The sequence below is a fragment of the Marmota marmota genome, unplaced genomic scaffold (genome assembly GCF_001458135.2).
Source record: "Marmota marmota marmota unplaced genomic scaffold, marMar, whole genome shotgun sequence".
Lineage (NCBI taxonomy): Eukaryota > Metazoa > Chordata > Mammalia > Rodentia > Sciuridae > Marmota > Marmota marmota.
The window spans coordinates 1,541,856-1,561,705 of record NW_026000172.1 but is presented as its reverse complement, the minus strand read 5'-3'; the positions used below and the strand labels follow the sequence as shown (position 1 = coordinate 1,561,705).

The following is a 19,850-nucleotide window of genomic DNA, read 5'->3' as shown; positions in this document are numbered from 1 at the left end:
GTCTTGCTCTTTCTAGACGGGCCCCGCCCCGCCCCGCCCTCTCCGGGCGTGCGCAGTTGTCGCCACCGCAGCCGCGCGCTCCTCCATGCGTACGACGCGTGCGCACCACTCGCGCCATCGCGCCCCTCCTTTGGGCGTGCTGCGCGTGCGCACCCCACTGCCTTCGCGCCCTCCCCCGGCGTCGGGATTCCTGTCCTCTCGGCGGCCCCGCCCAGGCGGCTGCCGGGACCTGCCTGGGCGCAGGGAACGGAAAGCCGGAAGGGGTAGGACGAGTTCAGTTCGCCATGGGGCTGTTTGGAAAAACCCAGGAGAAGCCGCCCAAAGAGCTGGTGAGCGCTGCGGCGGCGACCGGCGAGTGGGCGTGCGCGCGTGGGCGTGGGGGTCAGAAACCCCGCGGCATTGCTCGCCGCGGGGCTGGGGGTCGGCGTCCCCGGGCCTGCCCGGCGCGTCGGGCGGCGGCGGCGGGGCCCGCGGAGGGCCCGCCGGGTTGCCCTGCGCCGCGGTGCGAGGTCGGAGGACGCGGGCTTGGAGCCGTCCGCCCCTCGGGGCCTCCCGACGCGTCGCGCTGCCCTCCGCGGCCGTCCTGTGGCGCCCTCCGCCAGCGGCCCTGCTGCTTGGTGTCCGCGCCGCCGTTTGCGAGGCACCGCCGAACGACGCCAGCCTTCCCGGTGACAGGGAGACCCCAGCCCTGGAGAAGGTGGTGTCACCTGCGCAGCCCTGGCAGGTGCGGCGACTTCGCGCCCCGGCCTGCCGTTCCGGGTGGCTCAGCTTCCCCGTTTGGAGGCCGCGGGCACGGGGTCCCAGCCGTGAGAACTGCCATGTGACAGCCGGGGTCGGACGAGTTGTCCGTGCAGCGGGGCGACCGTTTCCCCAGCTCGCACCTTCGTTCGTGAATGGCCGAGCTGAGGCCACACTCTGCAGGTGACGGTCCCTCCCTGCCTTCGGAAACACACCGCTGCAGCGAGATCCCAGTATGAGCGCAGCACAAAGCGTGTGTCTGCACTGTGTCTTCCAGTTTGTGAAGTGGTTTTACACACTTTGGTTTTATTTATTTTATTTCTTTAAATATTTTATTAGTTGTTGATGAAACTTTTTATTTTATTTGTTTGTATGTGGTGCTGAGAGTCGAACCCAGTGCCTCACACACGCTAGGCAAGCGCTCTCCCACTGAGCCATAACCCCAGCTCCACTTTGATTTCATTTATGTTCCTCTGATTTTATTTGACCAGGGAGCAAAATTGACTAGGTAAGGTCATTTATAAAATAAAGAATTTGAAGCTCAGTGTGGTGATGGCAGCCAGGAGTCCCAGCTACTCAGGAAGCTGATGCCGAAGGGTTCACTCCAGCTGGTGAGTTCGAGGCCAGCCTGGGCAACATAGTGAGGATCCTGTCTCAAAGACAATATGAATTTCAGGGCCTTTGCATCATGGACAAGTCTGGGTGTTGTAGATGGTGCTGCTCAAACACTGGCCTGGATGCTCGTCAGTAGGGATCAGAGTTCTCGGTTGACTCAGCAGGTCTAACCATCGTCCAGGTGATGCTGACCTCAGGGCTGTTTTGAGTAGCAGGGCTGTAGCACAGATGAAGAATCCGCCCTCCCTGCACTACCAGCTCAAAGCACTGCACCAGGCATCTTCTAGTAAGTTTATCTGTCATGCTGTCCACGCTGCTTCCCAAAGGAGAGTTGTGAAGATGAAATAAGCCGGAGACATTAATAGCTGGCCAGTAACAGTCCCTTCAAGAACAAGTTTGAGGGCTGGCATTGTGGCTCAGTGGTAGCACGCTCCCCTAGCAAGCCCGTGGCCCTGGGTTTGATCCTCAGCACCACATAAAAACAAATAAATTGTGTCCAACTACAACTAAAAATAAATAAATAAATATTTTTTAAAAAAAGAACAAGTTTGAGCCGGATGTGGTAGTGCACGCCTGTAATCCCTGTGACTCCGGAGGCTGAAGCAGGAGGATAGTGAGTTCAAAGCTAGCCTCAGCAAGTTAGCAAGACCCTGACTCAAAATTAAAGATAAAAGGCACTGGAGATGTGGCTCAGTGGTGAAGTACCATTGGGTTCAATTCTGGTACCTAAAAAAAAAAAAAAAAAAACAAGTCTGGAGTGGATACCACACATACGGTTATAGGAAGGAGTTCAGAGGTTAGAGTGGTCACACCTAGGTTGGGGTGATCAGAAAGGATCTGACTCAGTACTGTCGTTATCCAAGATTTTCCTCAGGTTCCTCCTTTGTACTCCAAGGTTTCCTTTCAGTTGTAATTAAATCTGGGGTTTGTTGAAAGTCTCCTAGCTTTAGAGTCAGCTGCTAGCGAGCAGTAGACTTTCATACTGTCTGACTTGTGACCAGAGAGTGTTTTGTCCCCTGCCACAGTTATTTATCATTGAATTTCTAATTCAAGAAAGTGCCAGTAGGATAGAGATGGGATGGTCTCTGTAAACCTACTGGCTTACAAAGTATCGGAACCATATGTGAATTAGAAGACAAGTAATGCTTGTTTGGCTAAGAGGGAGGAAGAGAATGTTTTACTTCATGAAAGAAGCTAAATAAGGGACATTTCAAAAATAATATAGCTGGGCCTGGTAACACATGCCTGTTTTCCCAATGACTTGGGAGGCTGAGACAGGAGGATTGCAAGTTCAAGGCCAGCCTCAGCATTTTAGTGAGACTGTTTCAAAATAATAAATATAAAAAGGGCTGGAGATGTAGCTCACTGGTGAAATGCCCCTGGGTTCAACCCCCAATTACCCCCCTCCCCCACCAAGAAAAAAGAAAAATAAGAATATTCCCACAGAGGGAAGAGGGGTTAGAAAGAGACAAAATTGAGTACATGTTCTAATCTCAGCTGGACACTCTTGAATTGGCATGAATTTATGGTATGCCTTCCCCAGGTCTTGGTGACTTCACTCATCCGGACTTTGGATAGGAGGGTTCAGCTTTTCAAATTCCAGCTGACTGATTTCCATAGACTGAGTCATGACTGTGGTCCTGGGATACTCTCAGAAAATGGAAACACTGTGAGGAGATGAAGAAAAGCTCAAACTTCACTTAGTGCATACAACACATACTTGAGGTATAATGTATTACATATTTGTATTGAGGTATAAGGGTACATTGGGTTGGAACTAGGTTTATAAAACTAAGACATTAGATGCTGATCTCAACGAGTACAAAGTTATTGGGGGGAACTGACCTTGAGCAAATACTGGAGTAGGTAAGAGCAGCAGTATATATGTGTACAAGGTCTGAGACATCACAGTGGAGGGTGTGATTATCTGTAAAAGTTTAGAAGGAAGCCTCCAAGTCTTGTCACTAGAGGTATTAGCCAGCTGGGGTATGAGTTAGGCTAGAGGAGGCATTCCAATGGGAGTGAACTTTAGGTACAAGGTGTTAGCATGGAACATAGAGGAGCCAGGAGAACATTCTGAAGAGTGGGCTATGAAGTGCTGTCTGAGTGGTGCATGAGGGGTTGTGATAGTGGTTAGATGTAAGATTAGAGATAGGTAGTGGGCAGCTGAACCAGTGCCCGTGTGCCCTGCCTGCTGAGGAGGGGAGCTTCCAGAGCAGTGACTGGGAGTGTGTATCTGAGGGAAGAGGAACAGGTAGAGAGGCCAGGTAGGGGCCCAGGTAAGAGATGGTATGGGTCTTAACTAAGATTGGGAATGCAGAGGGTGAGTTTTAGAAACATTTCAGCTACTCAGTTTGCTGATCTCCTGCATGTGAGCTGAGATGACTCTTAGGTTTCTGTTTAACTGAAAAGCAGTGCCCGAGATGCAACAGGGAGCATTCGGAGAGCAGATCTGAGTGGGGGGTGAAAGTAGTGGAGGAGCCAGGGAGCTCAGTTTTGGGTGGAACACCTGCCCTGGACCACAGCCCATACCTGTGTGGTTTAATCATAGGAACTGAGTGTTGGTTGGTTGCAGGAGGCCTGGAGCCAACCAACTGTGTAAATTGTGAACAGCTGAATGGTCAGCTACCCTGTGGCTCCTTGAAGTGTTTTGTGACTCCTCCATTTCCCCATAAGTGTCATATGATCACCTGCTGGTCAGAGTTCTCAGAACTTGCTCTGGTTCTGGAAGCTGCCTGAGTCACATTGGGGTCTGTTTTGCTTTGCTCCAATAAATGCAAATAAATTTTAATTCATCTAAGTAATTTGGCTTTTAACACAGCTAGAAAATATAATCTGAGAGCCATAGTTTGGTGTCATATGAATGTGCCATTCCTTGTTAACCTTCCTCTTCAACACTTGAGCATCTGTTGGTGTCCGTTTCTTGAATCTACTTGTTTAAGGTTTTCTGAATGCCAGTTTTTCTGTTTTTTCCTCATTTGTTGACATCAGTGTCCTGTAAATATCTGTTCCTCATTGGCTAGAGCTGTTTGGTGATCAGACGTGGAGTTTCTATGGAAAGGCAGGATGAGTGCTTAGTTGCTTTTTCTTTAATCATCAACCTACAGTGATGTCAGATACTTCTCTGACCACCCTTCCTTGAAAGCGCCATTTTGACTCATGGATTTTTATATATTTAGTCACAGTCACTTCTGACCATTCTGTTTGAGGCTGAAATATTGGTAAATTTGGTCAGTAGAGTTATTTCAGTGTTGGAAGCCAACAATTGGCCACTTCTCCGAAGAGCATGGGTCTCTTAATTAGTGGCAATGCTATTTAGAAACCAGAATTGGGGTGCTCATAATGTTTCTTGCTATTGAAATATCCCCACTCTAGGCCTTCCAGTTGACCAGAACTCTAGGAGCTATATTTAAAAAAAATAATAATCATTGGCTGAGTGTGTGGCACATGCCTGTACTCTCAGCAACTTAGAAGACCCTAAGCAACTTAAGGAGACCTGGTCTTACAATAACAAACAAAAGGACTGAGGATATGGCCCAGTGATTAACTGCCCTTGGGTTCAATCTTCAGTAGCAACAACAAACAAAAGAAGAACAAGTTCATAAAATGTGTTCTTTAAATAAATTGGACTTTATCAAAATTAAAAGCTTTTATACATGAAAGGACATTATCAATGAAAAGACCCTATAGAATGAAGATATTTGCATCATTACGTGTCTGATAAGGATGTACTATCAATACAAAAAGAACTCATATGACTTGATAACAAAAAGACAATCCAGCTACTACACGCCCAGCAGATTACCTGTAGTAAACAGATCTGGAAAGCAGAGAATAGAGGTGAGGTGTGGAGATACACATGGCACATTGGTGATGAACGTGTAAAATGGTGAAGCCATTGGGAAAAAGTTTGACACATCCTCAGATACACAGCATTATCTATATAAATATAGAATTATCATCTGACCCAGCAATTGAGCTGCTAGGTATATACATGAAAGAATTGAAACAGGTTCTCAGGCAAATACTGGAACATAAATATTCATAGTGGCACTAATCACAGTAGCCAAAAAGTGGAAACAGTAGATAAATAATACACGTAATGGAAGAATATTGAGCCATATCAAGGACAGGAGTACTCATGCATGCTGCACCAGGGACAGACCGTGGGACATGCTAAGTGGAGAAGCCAGGAGCCAGAAGTCAAGCCCTGTACAAGTTCTTTTGTATGAAACATTCTGCAGACAGCAAATTAGTGGTTGCCAGGGAATTGGGGAGGGGGCAGAGGAGTAGATCAAGGTGTGGTGAGTTCTTCTGAGGTATCACAACGGATCTGCCTAGAGACAGTTGGTGGTTGTGTATCCTTATAAACGCACTGAATGCCACTGAATTGTACGCTTGCAAGTGGTCAATTGTGTAATGGGTTTTACTTTAAAAGTACATAAACCTAACCCCGTTAACATTTTTAAAAATTGTAGAGCAGGCTGGGGATACTTCTCAGTTGGTAGAGTGCTTGCCTTGCATGTACAAGGCCCTGGGTTTGATCCCCAACACACACACACACACACACACACACAAAAAAAAAAAAAAAAAAAAAAAACGAGGGTTGGGGCTGAGTGGTAGAGTGCTCACCTGGCATGTGTGAGGCACTGGCTGAGTTCAATCATCAGCACCACATAAAGATAAACTAAAGGTATTGTGTCCACCTACAACTAAAACAATACATATTAAAAAAATTGTAGGACCATAATACAGTTTTAAGTGCTTAAATATTCCTTTGAGTGCAGTCATTGTTATGTAATAAATATTTTACACAATTTGTTAAATAAATAATTAAACATTAAAAGTAAAATGAGCATTATGTCACATGCTTGTAATTACAGCAACTCAAGCTGAGGCAGGAGGATTCCAAGTCTAAGGCCAGCCTTGGCAACTTGGTGAGACCCTGTCTCGAAAAATAAAAAGGGCTAGGGATGTGGCTCAGTGCTTAAGCACCCTGGTTCTGTCCCCAGTATGAGTGAATGAATGAATGAGTAAATAGAGATAAACATCTACTGGAAATACATCTTCCAGGGATAAGATTTTTTTAATGCCCTTTAGTTCATGTCTCCATGGATGCTTGTTACAGCCGGGGACAGTGGTGCTTGCCTGTAATCCCAGCAACCCAGGAGGCTGAGGCTAGAGGATCATGAGTTCAAAGCCAGCCTCAGCAATGGTGAGGTGCTTAGCAACTCAGTGAGACCCTGTGTCTAAGTAAAATACAAAATAGGGCTGGGGATATGGTTCAGTGGTCAAGTGCCTCTGAGTTCAATCACTTTTCCCCCTTCCATCGATTCCCCCCCCCCCAAAAAAAAAAAAAAAACCAAGAGCAGCAAAAAATAAAATAAAATAAAAACAGATGCCTGTTACAGGGATGGCTTTGAACTCAGGATCCTCCCACCTCAGAACTCCTGAGCTGAGGGGATTACAGGTGTTCTCTGCCACCCCCGGCTTGTATTTGGTTTCTTAGGCTATGTGTTGAGAAGCCTCTTTAACTTAAGGTGGGAGTTTTGTTACTGTATTGTCACTCAGTTCTTTGCTTCTTCTTAGTCAGATATCAGAAAGCACCCTGTGATGATATAAAACTTAACTTTCAACAGTTAATCAGCTGACAACTTAGGTTTTCCTTTAATGTTTTTAAAAAGTGGAGAACTGGAAAACAGTTCACTTGCATAAGAATTGGGAAATTATTAGTTATTTTCTACTTTCTCAAAACTTTCTCCATTATTTCCGGTGGACCCTGTGTTTAGTGAGTCCCAGGTTTTCTCCTGACAAGAAGTGTTCCATGGTAATAGGGTGAGTTATGGGAGTGTCCTTTGTAAAGCAGGAAGGCATTGTTAAAGAGGAGAAGGGTCGGGCCAGGCCGAATTCTCATGACACAGGCTGAGTAGTTTTTGAAACAGTTAACATGTAAAAGATGACAAGTCTTAAGCCTCTAAAACTGTCTTTGCTGTTCCCCTCTTGACTGCCTGATGTGCCTGCAGGGTACCGTACCCCTCTGAGGTTGATATAAAGTACTTTGCCTTCAGCTCAGAACCTTTGGCAGCTTGGAACTTCTGTGCACTGTGGATAAAAAGTGAGGCATGGGGATTTGGCCCTCAAGGTTTTTCTTTCTTTCTTTTTCTTTTTTTTTTTTGGAAAATGACTTTATTTTTGTGGCCAAAATAAGTGAAATTAATACAACATACTTTAAAGTAAGTTGCACTGAGTGTTGACTTTCTTTTTTTTTTTTTTAATTTTTTATTGGAGTGTTGACTTTCTTAACAGTTCCTTATCTAAAATTTCTTCCAGGTTAATGAGTGGTCATTGAAGATAAGAAAGGAAATGAGAGTTGTTGACAGGCAAATAAGAGGTAAATTCTTTTTATATTTTCTGTTTATACCCTCTCTGCATAGTTTTGCTTCAGCTCATAAAAATAAACTACATGTGTGTAAGACAGTTTATTTCCATACTAATTAAGTACAGATATCCAGATTATTTTGTTAATTTTGTGGTCAGTATAAAAAATCTAATTAACAGCCATCAAGAATACAGACAATAATAAATGTTGGAAAGGTGTGGGGAGGTGAACCCTTTCATACCACTGGTGGGACTGTAGATTAGTGCACCACTCTGAAAACCAGTATGGAGGGTCCTCAAAAGACTAGGCGTGGAATCACGGTATGATCTAGCTGTGTCCCTCCTTGTTATTTATCCTAAAGAATTAAGTAAGTCCTCATACTAGAGTGACACAGGCATGCCCTTGGGTCCAGCCCAGCACCCCAAAATAAGTCAGCCTAGGAGACAGGAACTGAAAGTCCTTTCAGCAGCATTGTAAGTCACAACATGGTGGGGAGAAAAATTATCCTAGACTTCCGTGGAAACGGCATTCAAAAGATGAAGTTGTATTTTCAAGCAAAAACTGAATTTGTTGTCAGTATAAGAAATGTTAAAGGTTGACAGAAAATCGCACCAAATACAAACTTTTATATAAGGAATGGGGCATTCTGGAAATGGCAAAAATATGTAAATAAATCCAAATAAATTCTAAGTAATAAAATAAAAAATGACCTGTTTAAGCACATGCAGAAATATCTGACAAACAGGTGTCTGTGTCACCTCTGGAAACCTGTGAGTCCTCGGTGTCTCGCGCCTGCTCGCTCCTCTTCCGCAGCTTGGCCTGGTGCTCCTCACCTCCATGGCAGGAGAACCCGCTGTCTCTTGTTACTTGTCATCAATAGCAGTTTATTAACCAGCCAGCTTGTAAGTTGGAGGAGATGATTGGTTTAGGAAAGTAACTGCAGCGTATGCACGAAGGAGATGAGAGAGGAATCAAGACGTTTTACTACCAAAAGATCCAGTGAGCACACAGAAGATAGTGTCAGGGCTGGGGTGTGGCTTACTGGCAGGGCACTTGCCGTGCACATGTGAGGCCCTGGGTTAGATCCTGGCACCACATTAACAAATAAAATAAAGGTATCGTGTCTATCTACAACAACAACAACAACAACAACAAAAAAACAGTTAAAAGAAATCAGATATGAGGGACAAAAAAGCTATAATGCATACAGAAAACAAGTGGTAAAATGCAGGAAAAACTCCCTTTTTAGTAGTTACTATTTTTTTCCGTCTTGCTGGGGATTGAACCCATGGCCTCATGCACAGCTGGAAGCGCTGCACTGCTGAGCCACACTTCCAGCCCCAGTAGTTACTTTAAATGAGTCAAACTCTTCAGTCTTCATGATCTAACTACATGCTGCCTACAAGAGACTCACTCCTTTCAGAGCCAGAGACACAGACTGCGAGGAGGGATACTAGACAACGCAGGCTTCCTGTCAGAAAAGATCACTCGAGATTGTTGAGGCAGCTTTCCGCTGCTGTGACTGAAGGATTCCTCAGAGCTCGAGGTGAGGCTGAACATCATGGCCAGAGACAGCAACGGAGGAAAGCAGCTCATGTGATGGTGATCAGGAAATGGACTCCACTCTCCAGATTCAATGTATCCAAAGCCACGCCCCAGTTCCCACCTCCAGCCACACCCCCACTTCAGTTAGTCCCATCAGGATCAGCTCACTGGTGAGGCTAAGGCTTTAACCCCATCATTTCTTCTCCAGACCTGCTCACATTGTCTCCCATGTGAGCTTTCGGGGGAGACCTCACATCCAAGCCAAAACAGACAGAGGAGGGCAAAAGGGATTAACAAATCCCACCTCTAAAGACAACAGAAGCATGTTTCCGAATGCACTGGATTGGCCATCATTGCGTTTGGGGTCAAGAAGGTTGACGGGTCTTTGCAGAGCCAGGTGCTCCTTATGCTGTCTGTCCAAAAAACATCCCAGGCCACAGGCTGCTGGCGAAGGGACTTGGTTACAACAGACGTCAAGAAGTTGGAGTCTCCTGGAGACTCTGTGAAGTCAGGAGGAGGAAAACCAGTCCTAAAACTGCAGAAAGCCCAAGTAGTTTTGGGCCTGACTTAGATCTGCCTTGTGCGCCCTGTGGGCAGGGCAGACATCTGTTGCAAGGGGCACCTCAGGAGACTGTGCCCTGAGAGGGGCTGGTGCTGCCTCACTTGCCAGCCTGTGTGCCAGCTCTGCTTCTTATCTAGTCTCTGAAAAGACTCCCCACGGTGAACCCAGCCTCCTTCCTGAGGTCACAGTGTGGGTGCCACTCAGAACCTGGTGCAGTTTCAGGAAAAGGACTGTAGGTCGGGGGCTCCTGCTGGTGCCACACAGTTGTGATAGGCCTAAGGGTGTTTAGTTCTGCAGTGTGACTCAGCCAGATGAGTTATTTTGTGAAATCAGTTACGTTGTTACAGTGGCCATTTCACTCAGCCTCCACCAGACTTAATTTATGCTCAACCTTCAGTTGAATGACAACTGTGTAGAACATTAGACAAAGTAATGTATTTCTTAATTGTATAGCTATAGAGTCATGTGAGGTGCATTCATTTTGTAAAGGAAAATATATAACATTTATATACTTTTATCCACCGAATAACAGGCTGTTAAAATATATAAAGCAAAAATATAATCAAAAGGAGAAATAATTCTACAGTAATAGCTCAAGACTTCAATACTCCATTCTCTAAAGTGGTTAAGCAAGGAGAGAAACCAGCTCGGTCTAGTAGACACATGTGCAAGAGCAGAATAGGCGATGATTATCAAGCGCATGAGAGAAGTTCTCCATGATGGACCATGTGTTATGCCACAAAATCAAGTCTTATAACCAAATGAAGTTAAAAATCCATAACTAAAGGGACACTGGAAAATTCACGAATGGAAATGAAACAACACACTTCTACTCAACTTGTGAAAGAACTCTTCACTTTGGAAGCTAGAAGATACTTAGAAAAGAGTAAAAATCAAAGTACAACATAAGAAAACGTAGGGTATGCAGCACAACCCAAGATCAGAAGGGGACTTATAGTTGTATATGTTCACATTAAAATGAAGAAAGGTCACAAATCTTCAGCGAAACTTCACATCTTAAGGAACTAGAAGAACAAACTCATCCCAAGTCTAGCAGAATAAAGACAACGGTAAATACAAGAGTAGAGATAAACAAAGCCATGTAGGAAATCAAACCAAAATTTATTCTTGGCAGAGATCAACAAAATTTGACAAACCTTTAGCTTGATTCAGAGGAGAGAGAAAATTCACATTACAAAATAGTCAAATAAAGATGGAGACGCTACCAGTAATTCTGTAGAAATTAAAAATTTTAGGAGAGTATTTTGTGCAATTGTACATCAACAAATTGGGCATCCTAGATAAAATGGACAAATTCCTAGAAACCCATCAAGATGGAAATATGAAGAAAAGAATCTTTGTAGACCTGTGACTAGTAAGGAGACTGAATCAATAATCAAAAACTCTCTTACAAAAAAAAAAAAAAACAAGCCGGGGAGGTGACACATGCCTGTGATCCCAGCGACCCAGGAGGCTGAGGCAGGAGGATCGCGAGTTCAAAGCCAGCCTCAGCAAAAGTGAGGGGCTAAGCAACTCAGTGAGACCCTGTCGCTAAGTAAAATACAATATAGGGCTGGAGATGTGGCTTAGTGGTCAAGTGCCCCTGGGTCCAATCCCAGGTACCTGCCGCCTGGAAAAAAAAAAACCCATACCCTGGACCTGGTGGCCTCACAGGTGAATTCTACCAAACATTTAAAGAAAGTTAATACCAGTCCTTGAACTCCGACCTCCTCCCCCCACAAAAAAAAGTACAGAGAACTTAATCTATATTCCAGCATTGTTTTGACTCAAAGCCAGGCAAAGACACTCAAGAAAACTACCAAGGGATATCCCTTGTGATCGTTGATGTGGAAATGCAGCAACATACTGGCAAAGCAAATCCAGCAACATATTACTAAAAGGATCACACACCATGGACAGTGAGATTTATCTTAGAATGATTGAGCATACAAACATGGACCAGCATGCTGGGCCACAAGGAGGGGAAGAAGGGAGAGGTAGCGGAGCACTTGCCTAGGCGGGCCCAGGCCCTCTCTGTTGATGCACAAGTGTTTGGCAAGATCTTAACACTCTTGCAGGACAAAAGCATTCAATGTAGGAGTAGAAAGAAATGCTCTGCAAAGACCATAGGCACTGGAAGTATTTCCTCTAAAGTCAGAAACTCTTCAGGGAGGCCTGCCTTTGCCAGCTGAGGGGGACTGGATGCTAGCCAGAGCAGCCCGGAAAGAAACAGTGAAAGGCATCCAGCTGGAAAGGAAGAAGGGAGATGGTCTTGCAGATGATATCACCATATATGTGTAAAACCCTAAAGATGCCACAGAAATCTGTTAGAACTAATATGGAAAAATAGCAGGATGTAAAGTCAACACAATTGCTTTTCTCTGTGCTAACAGTGAACATTCTGAAAAAGAGATTTTTAAAAATTCCATTTAAAGTTATAAGAAAGAATAAACTTAGGAAGTACTTAACCAAGAAGGTGAAAGACTTGTATAGTGAAAATCACAAAACTTTGTGGACAGTACCCACATAAATAAGTGGAAATGTGTGTTGGAAGACAATGCTAAGATGTCAGTACTCCCCGAGTTAGTGCGGTCCTTGTAAAAATCCCTGTGGCTTTTTGTTTGTAGAAATAGAAAAAATCCATCTTAAAATTCATCTGGAATCTTTTTTTTTTTTTTTTTAATTTTTTATTGTTGGTTGTTCAAAACATTACATAGTTCTTGATATATCATATTTCACACTTTGATTCAAGTGGGTTATGAACTCCTATTTTTACCCCGTATACAGATTGCAGAATCACATCAGTTACACATCCATTGATTTACATGTTGCCATACTAGTGTCTGTTGTATTCTGCTGCCTTTCCTATCCTCTACTATCCCCACTCCCCTCCCCTCCCCNCTAATGCCATCCATTTCCCTGTAAATTCTATGATTTTGTCATTTTTTAATGCAGAGTAATACTCCATTGTGTATAAATGCCACATTTTTTTTAATCCATTCGTCTATTGAAGGGCATCTAGGTTGGTTCCACAGTCTCATCTGGAATCTTAAGAGACCCCGAATAACAAACAAAACCTCTCCAAAAACCAGGAAGAATAAAATTGGAAGAGTCATTTCTTGATTTCAAAACTCATTAGAAAGCTACAGAGAGAAAATCCTGTAGTACTGCCATAAAGACAGAAATAGACAAATGGAATAGAGTGGAGAGCCCAGAAGTAAGACCGCGAGTCTGATATCAGTTGAGGTTTTCCACAAAGTGCTGATGCCTTTTAGTGGGGAAAGGACAATGTTTACACAGACGGTGCTGGAGAAACCGGAACTCATCGGGAAGAGTGACATTGGGAGCTTGTGCTCTGGCAGCACTGCAGCCAAGCTGAGCAGCTCGGATGGCTGCAGAGGTGCAGTTCCCGGTGGCGGCCAGTGTGCTGGGGCTCTACCCCAAGATTCCTGCTTGTTGCCCTGTTTCACTGTGTGACCACCAATCCCAGGAAGTCGGAGTGAAGGGGGGTTCGCCCCAGGCTGCAGGACATGGTCTGAGTGAGGTGGGGGTGTAGGCCTTCGCACCTCCCTTCTTCCCTTCCACCCAGAACAGCGTACAAGACAACTTGCATTTCCTCAGAGTCTTTCTGAAGCTTCACTGAATAGAGCCCAGAATAGGGGCTGCTCTCTTTTCTCTCTCCCCTCTAACTATTCATTCTTCTGTGGTCCTCCCCCAAATATGAAGTTGGCCCTTCTGTGCTAATGCTATGTACAAAAACAGCTTTAAAAGATATCCTACTGATCCTACAGCACACAGTGCAGACCTGTCACTCCTGGTCGGTGCTGGTGAGCACTCCTCAGGGCTGGGCCTCCCTGTACTGCAGGTTTCTGTGGAGCACTCCTGTAGGAGGCTGCGGCACTGGTTGTGAGGGCCGGCTGTATTGGAGCAAGCTCTGCAGTGTTTTTCAGGCTGCTAGTACAGCACCTATGCACACTAGACTGGCCTCGGTGGGGGCTATGGCTCAGTGGCAGAGTGCTTGCCTAGCATGTGTTCCTTAGCACCACATAAAAATAAATAAAGGCATTCTGTCCATCTACAACTACAAAAATTTATTGAATGTTCTGAAATTTTGTCAATTATAATAGGATTACGCTTTCTTTTTACTCTTTATATTAATGTTGTTTGTACAAGTAATGAATGCCTCCAATAATAATTATTTTAACTTCATTTGTATCCTTTCATATGTTTTCCTTTTTGGTAGACATATTTAGATCACAATTAAAACAGATTTGAGTGCTGACTAGTCTGATTTGCCCTTGATGTCATGTTTTAAATTTAGATATCCAAAGAGAAGAGGAGAAAGTGAAGCGATCGGTGAAAGATGCTGCCAAGAAGGGCCAGAAGGACGTGTGTGTGGTCCTGGCCAAGGAGATGGTCAGGTCCAGGAAGGCCGTGAGCAAGCTGTACGCGTCCAAAGCTCACATGAACTCTGTGCTCATGGGGATGAAGAACCAGCTCGGTAAGGCGCCGTCCCCTCTCACTAGCTCTTACAAACTTCTGAAGTGACCTTGTCAGGTAATCAGGCACCTTGTCAGTCTCGCCCAGGAACATGTCTCTAGCTGCAGAGGCAGTGCTGGGCTCAGTCCTGTTTATGGGAAAATAAATCTGCTGGCGCCAGCATTCAGCTGAGGTGCTTTCTTCCTGGTAACACCCTTCACGTTAGCACACTGGGGCAGAGTCATTTAAAGAAGGAATTCTGCCATTCCTTATTACCCCTTGAGCCGTGCTGCTGGCTTGTAGGCTCCGCAGCAGCACTGAACTGAGCCTTGTCTGTGCCTTGTCCCTGCGTTTGCCAGGGGAGTGCCGTCTTGAACACACCTCTGTGATCGTGGCTCCCACCTCTATGGTCACCCTCACTAGGCATGTGTTTTACCTGGAGCAAGTGATTTCTAGCATGTGATCCTTGAGCAACTGAGAGCCCCCAGACCCTTCAGGGCCATCCATGGGGTTGAACTGAGATACTTTTTGCCTTTGTCACCACATTGGCGTCTGACGTGTAAAAGCAAAGGTGGGAAAACTGCTGTGCACCAGTCCAGGTAGTGGCACCCACGCCACCCAGGAATCACCCTGCTCTTCACTGCCACGTGCCACATTCTGAGGGAAGAGTCGGCTGCGCTGAAGGACCTCAGTGAAGCAGTACAAGTTATTCTGCTAAATGCCGCTGTTGAGCACGTGTCTTTTAGTATTCTGAGTAGCAGAAAGTTGTGTAATTTACTTTACCAATTTCTCCTTGCCTGGCTTAACAGTTTTCAGAGGACTGCCAGATTCCACATTAATACCAAGACTGTACTTTTATTTCTGTAGCAGCAGTTGATGGTCATTTTCCATGTTTTGCCCTCAGCACGTTCTCATATGTGTGTATCAGTATACACACACACCACACAAAGCATATTGTGATGTGAAGAGGAGAAGCGGAAGAGTTTTTTTTACAGATGTGTCTATCAGGTTTTTATGTCATCGTTTTTGATTTTAGAAAATGGAAGACAAATAACATTTTGCTCAAGAGCACTTATTAACTTGTTGATCAGTTGGAATGATAAAGTCATCCAAGTCATGGATCTTAGAATTGTAACTTACTTGGTTGTTAGTGTTGATTATCTAGAGGCTGATTGTTCAAGGAGGAGTCCCGCTTGTGGCTGAGAACCTGTATGTGACCTCTCAGGCCTGGCCAAGTGCTGTGACAAGGCCTTACCTGGCAGACCTCGGGAAACAGGTTGCCACTCAAGTCCTGGGGCACAACAGGGTGTGGCAGTCTTCCTTGTTTCTTGGATCCTCGGGATTGAACTCAGGGGTCCTCTCCCTCTGAGCTCCATGCTCAGCCCTTTTTTGTTTTTTATTTTGAGATAGAGTCACTTTGAATTGGGAGGCTGACCTGGAACTTGTGATCCTCCTGCTTCAGCCTCCGAGTCCCTGGGATTCCAGATTTGTGCTACTACACATGGCTGCATTGCAGTCCTTAAAAAGAGTCTCTGTGAAGGATTCAGGCCACCCCGAATGCTCCTAATTAGTTCTGCATTCCTAGCTCAGATGTGTCCTTTTGGAGGGTTCCTCTTGAGGGATGGGGTGGGGATGGGTGTTGGCAGCAGCTTTCCCAGATTCCTCTGCTAGGACCTCCTTGTGGGTGAGGAGGGAGCTTTGAAGACACTTGCCTCCACTCCCGGACCTCCCCTTCCTCCCTGGCCCTTGACCATAAGATGGAGAGACTTGTTTTAGGCTCTGTCTGGGATACACCTGACCCTCACCTGGTCTTTTGCTTAAAGTGGTATTTTAATGTTAGCAAAGTATCAGGAGAAGCTTATGTCATTAATGTAAAATTTTTTATTTTTTTTATGTTTAATTTTATTTCTGCTTTGATTTTGTAATTTTACAGATTCATAAGCATCATGAATTTTTTTCCAATTTATAAAGTTAAGATGATTAAAGCCAGCAGTGGAAAGCTGTTGGCAGGGACATGGCCAGCGTTTCCTTTTTCCTCAGAGGAGCGGATCAGTGGACTCAGCGGAGGAAGAAGGTGGTGGTGCAGTTGGGGACCAGTTGGGTGGCAGAGCCTAGTACCTGGATGGGGACAAGCGTGTGTACATGTGTGGTAAAGAGCTTGGGTGGAAGGCTAGAGAGGCACGCAGACCAGAGGCTTGTGCAGGCCCCTCTGAGGAGAGCAGCTGGGTGGCAGGAGGGTGGGCTCCCCCGCTGTGCCAACAAGCCCTTCTGTGCTGCTAGAACAATGGTCCTGGGGTTTCAGTTCCTCTCTGGTGCATTGTGAGCATGCACAGCAGGAGTACAGGGAGCAGTGTGATGGCCCTCAGGTGTCTGTCACTCAGCCCAGCTCTTGTCAGCTCTTGATGGGGTGTGTGTTTTTTAGCTCCTTCCTCACCTGGTTTATGGATTTCCTTGGGACCCGGGACTCAGTTTCCCAGGGGTGAGTGCACTTGACATCCTCCCTGAGCTTGGCAGCCTCCCTGGGCCTTGCCCTGCTCTTGGACCCAGTGCCTCACACATACTAGGCTAGCACTCTGCCACTGAACCACGGCCCCAACCCCATAATTAATCATTTAACTATATTTTTAAATTTCTTTTAACCTTGTTACAAGGAAGAATTTATCCAATTCTCTTAAAAGGATTTTGAGGCTTAAATGTTTTTGATGTTGCTTCTCTGAGCTTTCATCTGTCCTAAATGTGAAATGTCATAAAATTCCATATTTTCTTTTTTAAAAATATCTTTTAGTTGTGAATGGACACTATTTGTTTGTTTGTTTATTTATTTATTTATTTATTTATTTATATGTGGTGCTGAGGAGCGAACCCAGTGCCTCTCACACATGAGGCAAGTGCTGTACCATGAGCCCAGCCCCAGCCCTCCATCTTTTCTTAGACTCCTATTCATTCTATTTGTAACTGCCTCCATCAGGCTGAGTGTGGTGGTGCATGCCTAGCGCTCAGGAGGCCGAGGCAGGAAGATCACAAGGTCACAGCCCACCTGCACAGCATCCTGGCATCTAAGCAACTCCATGAGACCCTGTATCTAAATAAAATATAAAACAGGGCTGGGGATGTGGCTCCGTGGTCCAGTGTCCCTGAGTTGAATCCTCGTACAAAATCCCAGAAAACACAGTCTGGTTTGTGACTGTCACTGTGCTGGGCCTTTGTTACCAGTGAGCTGTTTTCAGTACTTTAGTTTCTGGTTATTTAACTGTAATTCCTATAAGAGCTGTGATAGGTAGAGGGCATTCCGTTTGTTTGTTTGTTTGTTTTTTTAATATTTTTTAATTGTAGATGGACACAAATACTTTTATTTTTATTATTTTTATGTGGTGCTGAGGGTGGAATCCAGGGCCTGGTGCATGCTACCCATGTGCTCTCTGTGAGCCCCACCCAGCTGAGAGCAGTCTGTCCTCATGGCTTTCAGGCTGGTGTCCACATTCTTTTCAGAGTATCTTTATTAGTTTGTCTACTGATGATGAAACCATAAAGTTCATATTCCTGTCTATAGTCATTGGTACTATAACAAAGTATAATAATCGTTCTTATTTTCTACGATTCCTTCCCTGTCCACTGGTTCTCTGGCAGGCTTGGGGTCTGACGGTGCTTTGGTTCTTTGTGCTCTTTCCTCCTGATCTTTCACAGTTAAGGTTTTTAATTAGAGAAAGTCATAGACTCAAGTGCCTACAGTTGTAAGGGACATTCTGATGCGCACACGTGTTCTGTTCCCTCAGTGGCACATCAGAGAACTGTGGCATAACCAGGGCACTGGCCTTGAGGCCGTCCAGGGCAGGTCCATCAGTGCTGGCACCCCTCCTGCTGCCCGTCTGTGGCAGTGCCACTTTCTGCCCTCCACTCGGCCTTCATCTCTGGCGCCTCTAACCTGCTCCACCTCCAGGACTGTCACTCCCAGAGTGTGTGTGGTGGAGGGTTAGGGTGGGCAGCCTCCTGGGGTTGCTGTTGCTGTTGCTCCCGGGCACAGCTGGCTGGAATCAAGCACCCTCCACCCAGCGATCCCACCTCTGTGTACCGTGCTACACAGGCCCAAGGCTGCAGGACCAGTGACTACGTGAAACCTTCCTGAGGTTGATTCTCAGTATTTTATCAGTGAGGAAAAGCTAGCACAACAATAAAAGACATTTAACATAAAATTTACTATTTTAACCACTTTTCAGTGTACAGTGTGGTGCTATTTGGATTAAATATAAGACAATACTTTGAGTTCTTTGGTTTCTGAAGATTTTAGAAACTTGTTTCAGTCTAACAGGTGCTTTCTAGGGCTTTATGTCATTAATTTTTTGTAAAGTGATGATTGATTTGTTCGCTTAGCAAGTACTTACTAATTACATTCTGTGTCCCCGGCAAATTGCTAACATAGTGGCACACAGTCACTGCTGGTGGCACGTGTGTCCCAGCGTGTACATGTATGTACTCGAGTGTTGGGTGCAGGGTTTTGGTGGCTGTCCACCGTGCCTGTTGGCTTGGGGTCCACTGTGGCATGAAGGGCTTGGTGGTCCATCTGGGACATAAAAGAGCAGCCTGCGGGGAGGGCTTTGCGTCGGCTCTGGAGTCGCTGGTACCTGCAGTCCATGAAATGTGGGTGGCACCTTTGCTTTCTTTGTTGCATTAGGTGTATGTTAAGCATACATGAAGCTCTGCAGCAGAGCTGTGTGGAGGGCTCTTTGCCTGCCCTGCCTGCGCCTGCACTGAGCTGGCTGTCCCGTGTGTGGACGCCGTGGAACATCACCATCAGCATTTCCTCAGAGCCAGAGCTAGCCAATGAGCGGCTCACCCTGCCCACACTCTCGGCAGTCCTGGATGGCAGCCCCTGGTTTGAATTGGAGGCCCCTTAAGAGTACAGTGCTGATCAGCTTTCACGCACTCACTGCCCTCTGCATGTCTTCTTACTGAAGTGGTCCACTGGTCTTCGCCTCCCCGCTTTATTTTTAGCTGTAGAAGGACATAGTATCTTTATTTCTTCATGTGGTGCTGAGGGTGGACCCCACTACCTCACACATGCTAGGCGGGCGCTCCTGGCTGACCCCTGAGCCCACCCAGCCCCTCCAGGCCCCTTTCAGTCAGGCTGTGGCTCGTGCTGAGTCTCAGGAGTCCCTGTGTGTTCTGGATGCAGCACTTTTTCGGGTAGGTCTTTTGCAAGTATTTTCTTGAAGCTCGTGGCCTGTGACTCTCATTCCCTTGGAGTGGTGACTTTTGATTTTGAAGTGGTTTTTCTCTGCCAAGCCGCCACCTTCCCTTTTTTGTTCTTTTTATTTTTGTTAGTTCTGGTTGGACACAAGACCTCTATTTATTTACTTTTATGTGGTGCTGAGGATCAAACCCAGCGCCTCATGAGTGCTAGGCCAGTGCTGTGCCGCTGAGCCACACCCAGCCCCAAAAGCACTCGAGTGTTTTTGGCCTTTTTGCTTGCAGAAAACACGTTGTACTCCAGTCCCCTCTGACTTGTTTAATTTGTGCTTCTGTAACAGATGCCCC

At 45.6% G+C, this 19,850-nt stretch overlaps 1 protein-coding gene across 1 annotated transcript in view; it reads left to right on the top strand.

Annotated features, from left to right (window-relative positions):
• The first annotated feature begins 163 nt into the window (after positions 1-163).
• The window catches only part of Chmp3 (charged multivesicular body protein 3), a 28,157-nt gene continuing 8,470 nt past the window's right edge, over positions 164-19,850 (top strand). The window contains exons 1-3 of the mRNA XM_015506345.2: positions 164-329; positions 7,684-7,744; positions 14,161-14,340. Coding sequence (XP_015361831.1) covers positions 285-329; positions 7,684-7,744; positions 14,161-14,340 — 286 coding nt within the window. The 5' untranslated portion in view covers positions 164-284. The remainder of the gene's footprint in view (positions 330-7,683; positions 7,745-14,160; positions 14,341-19,850) is intronic.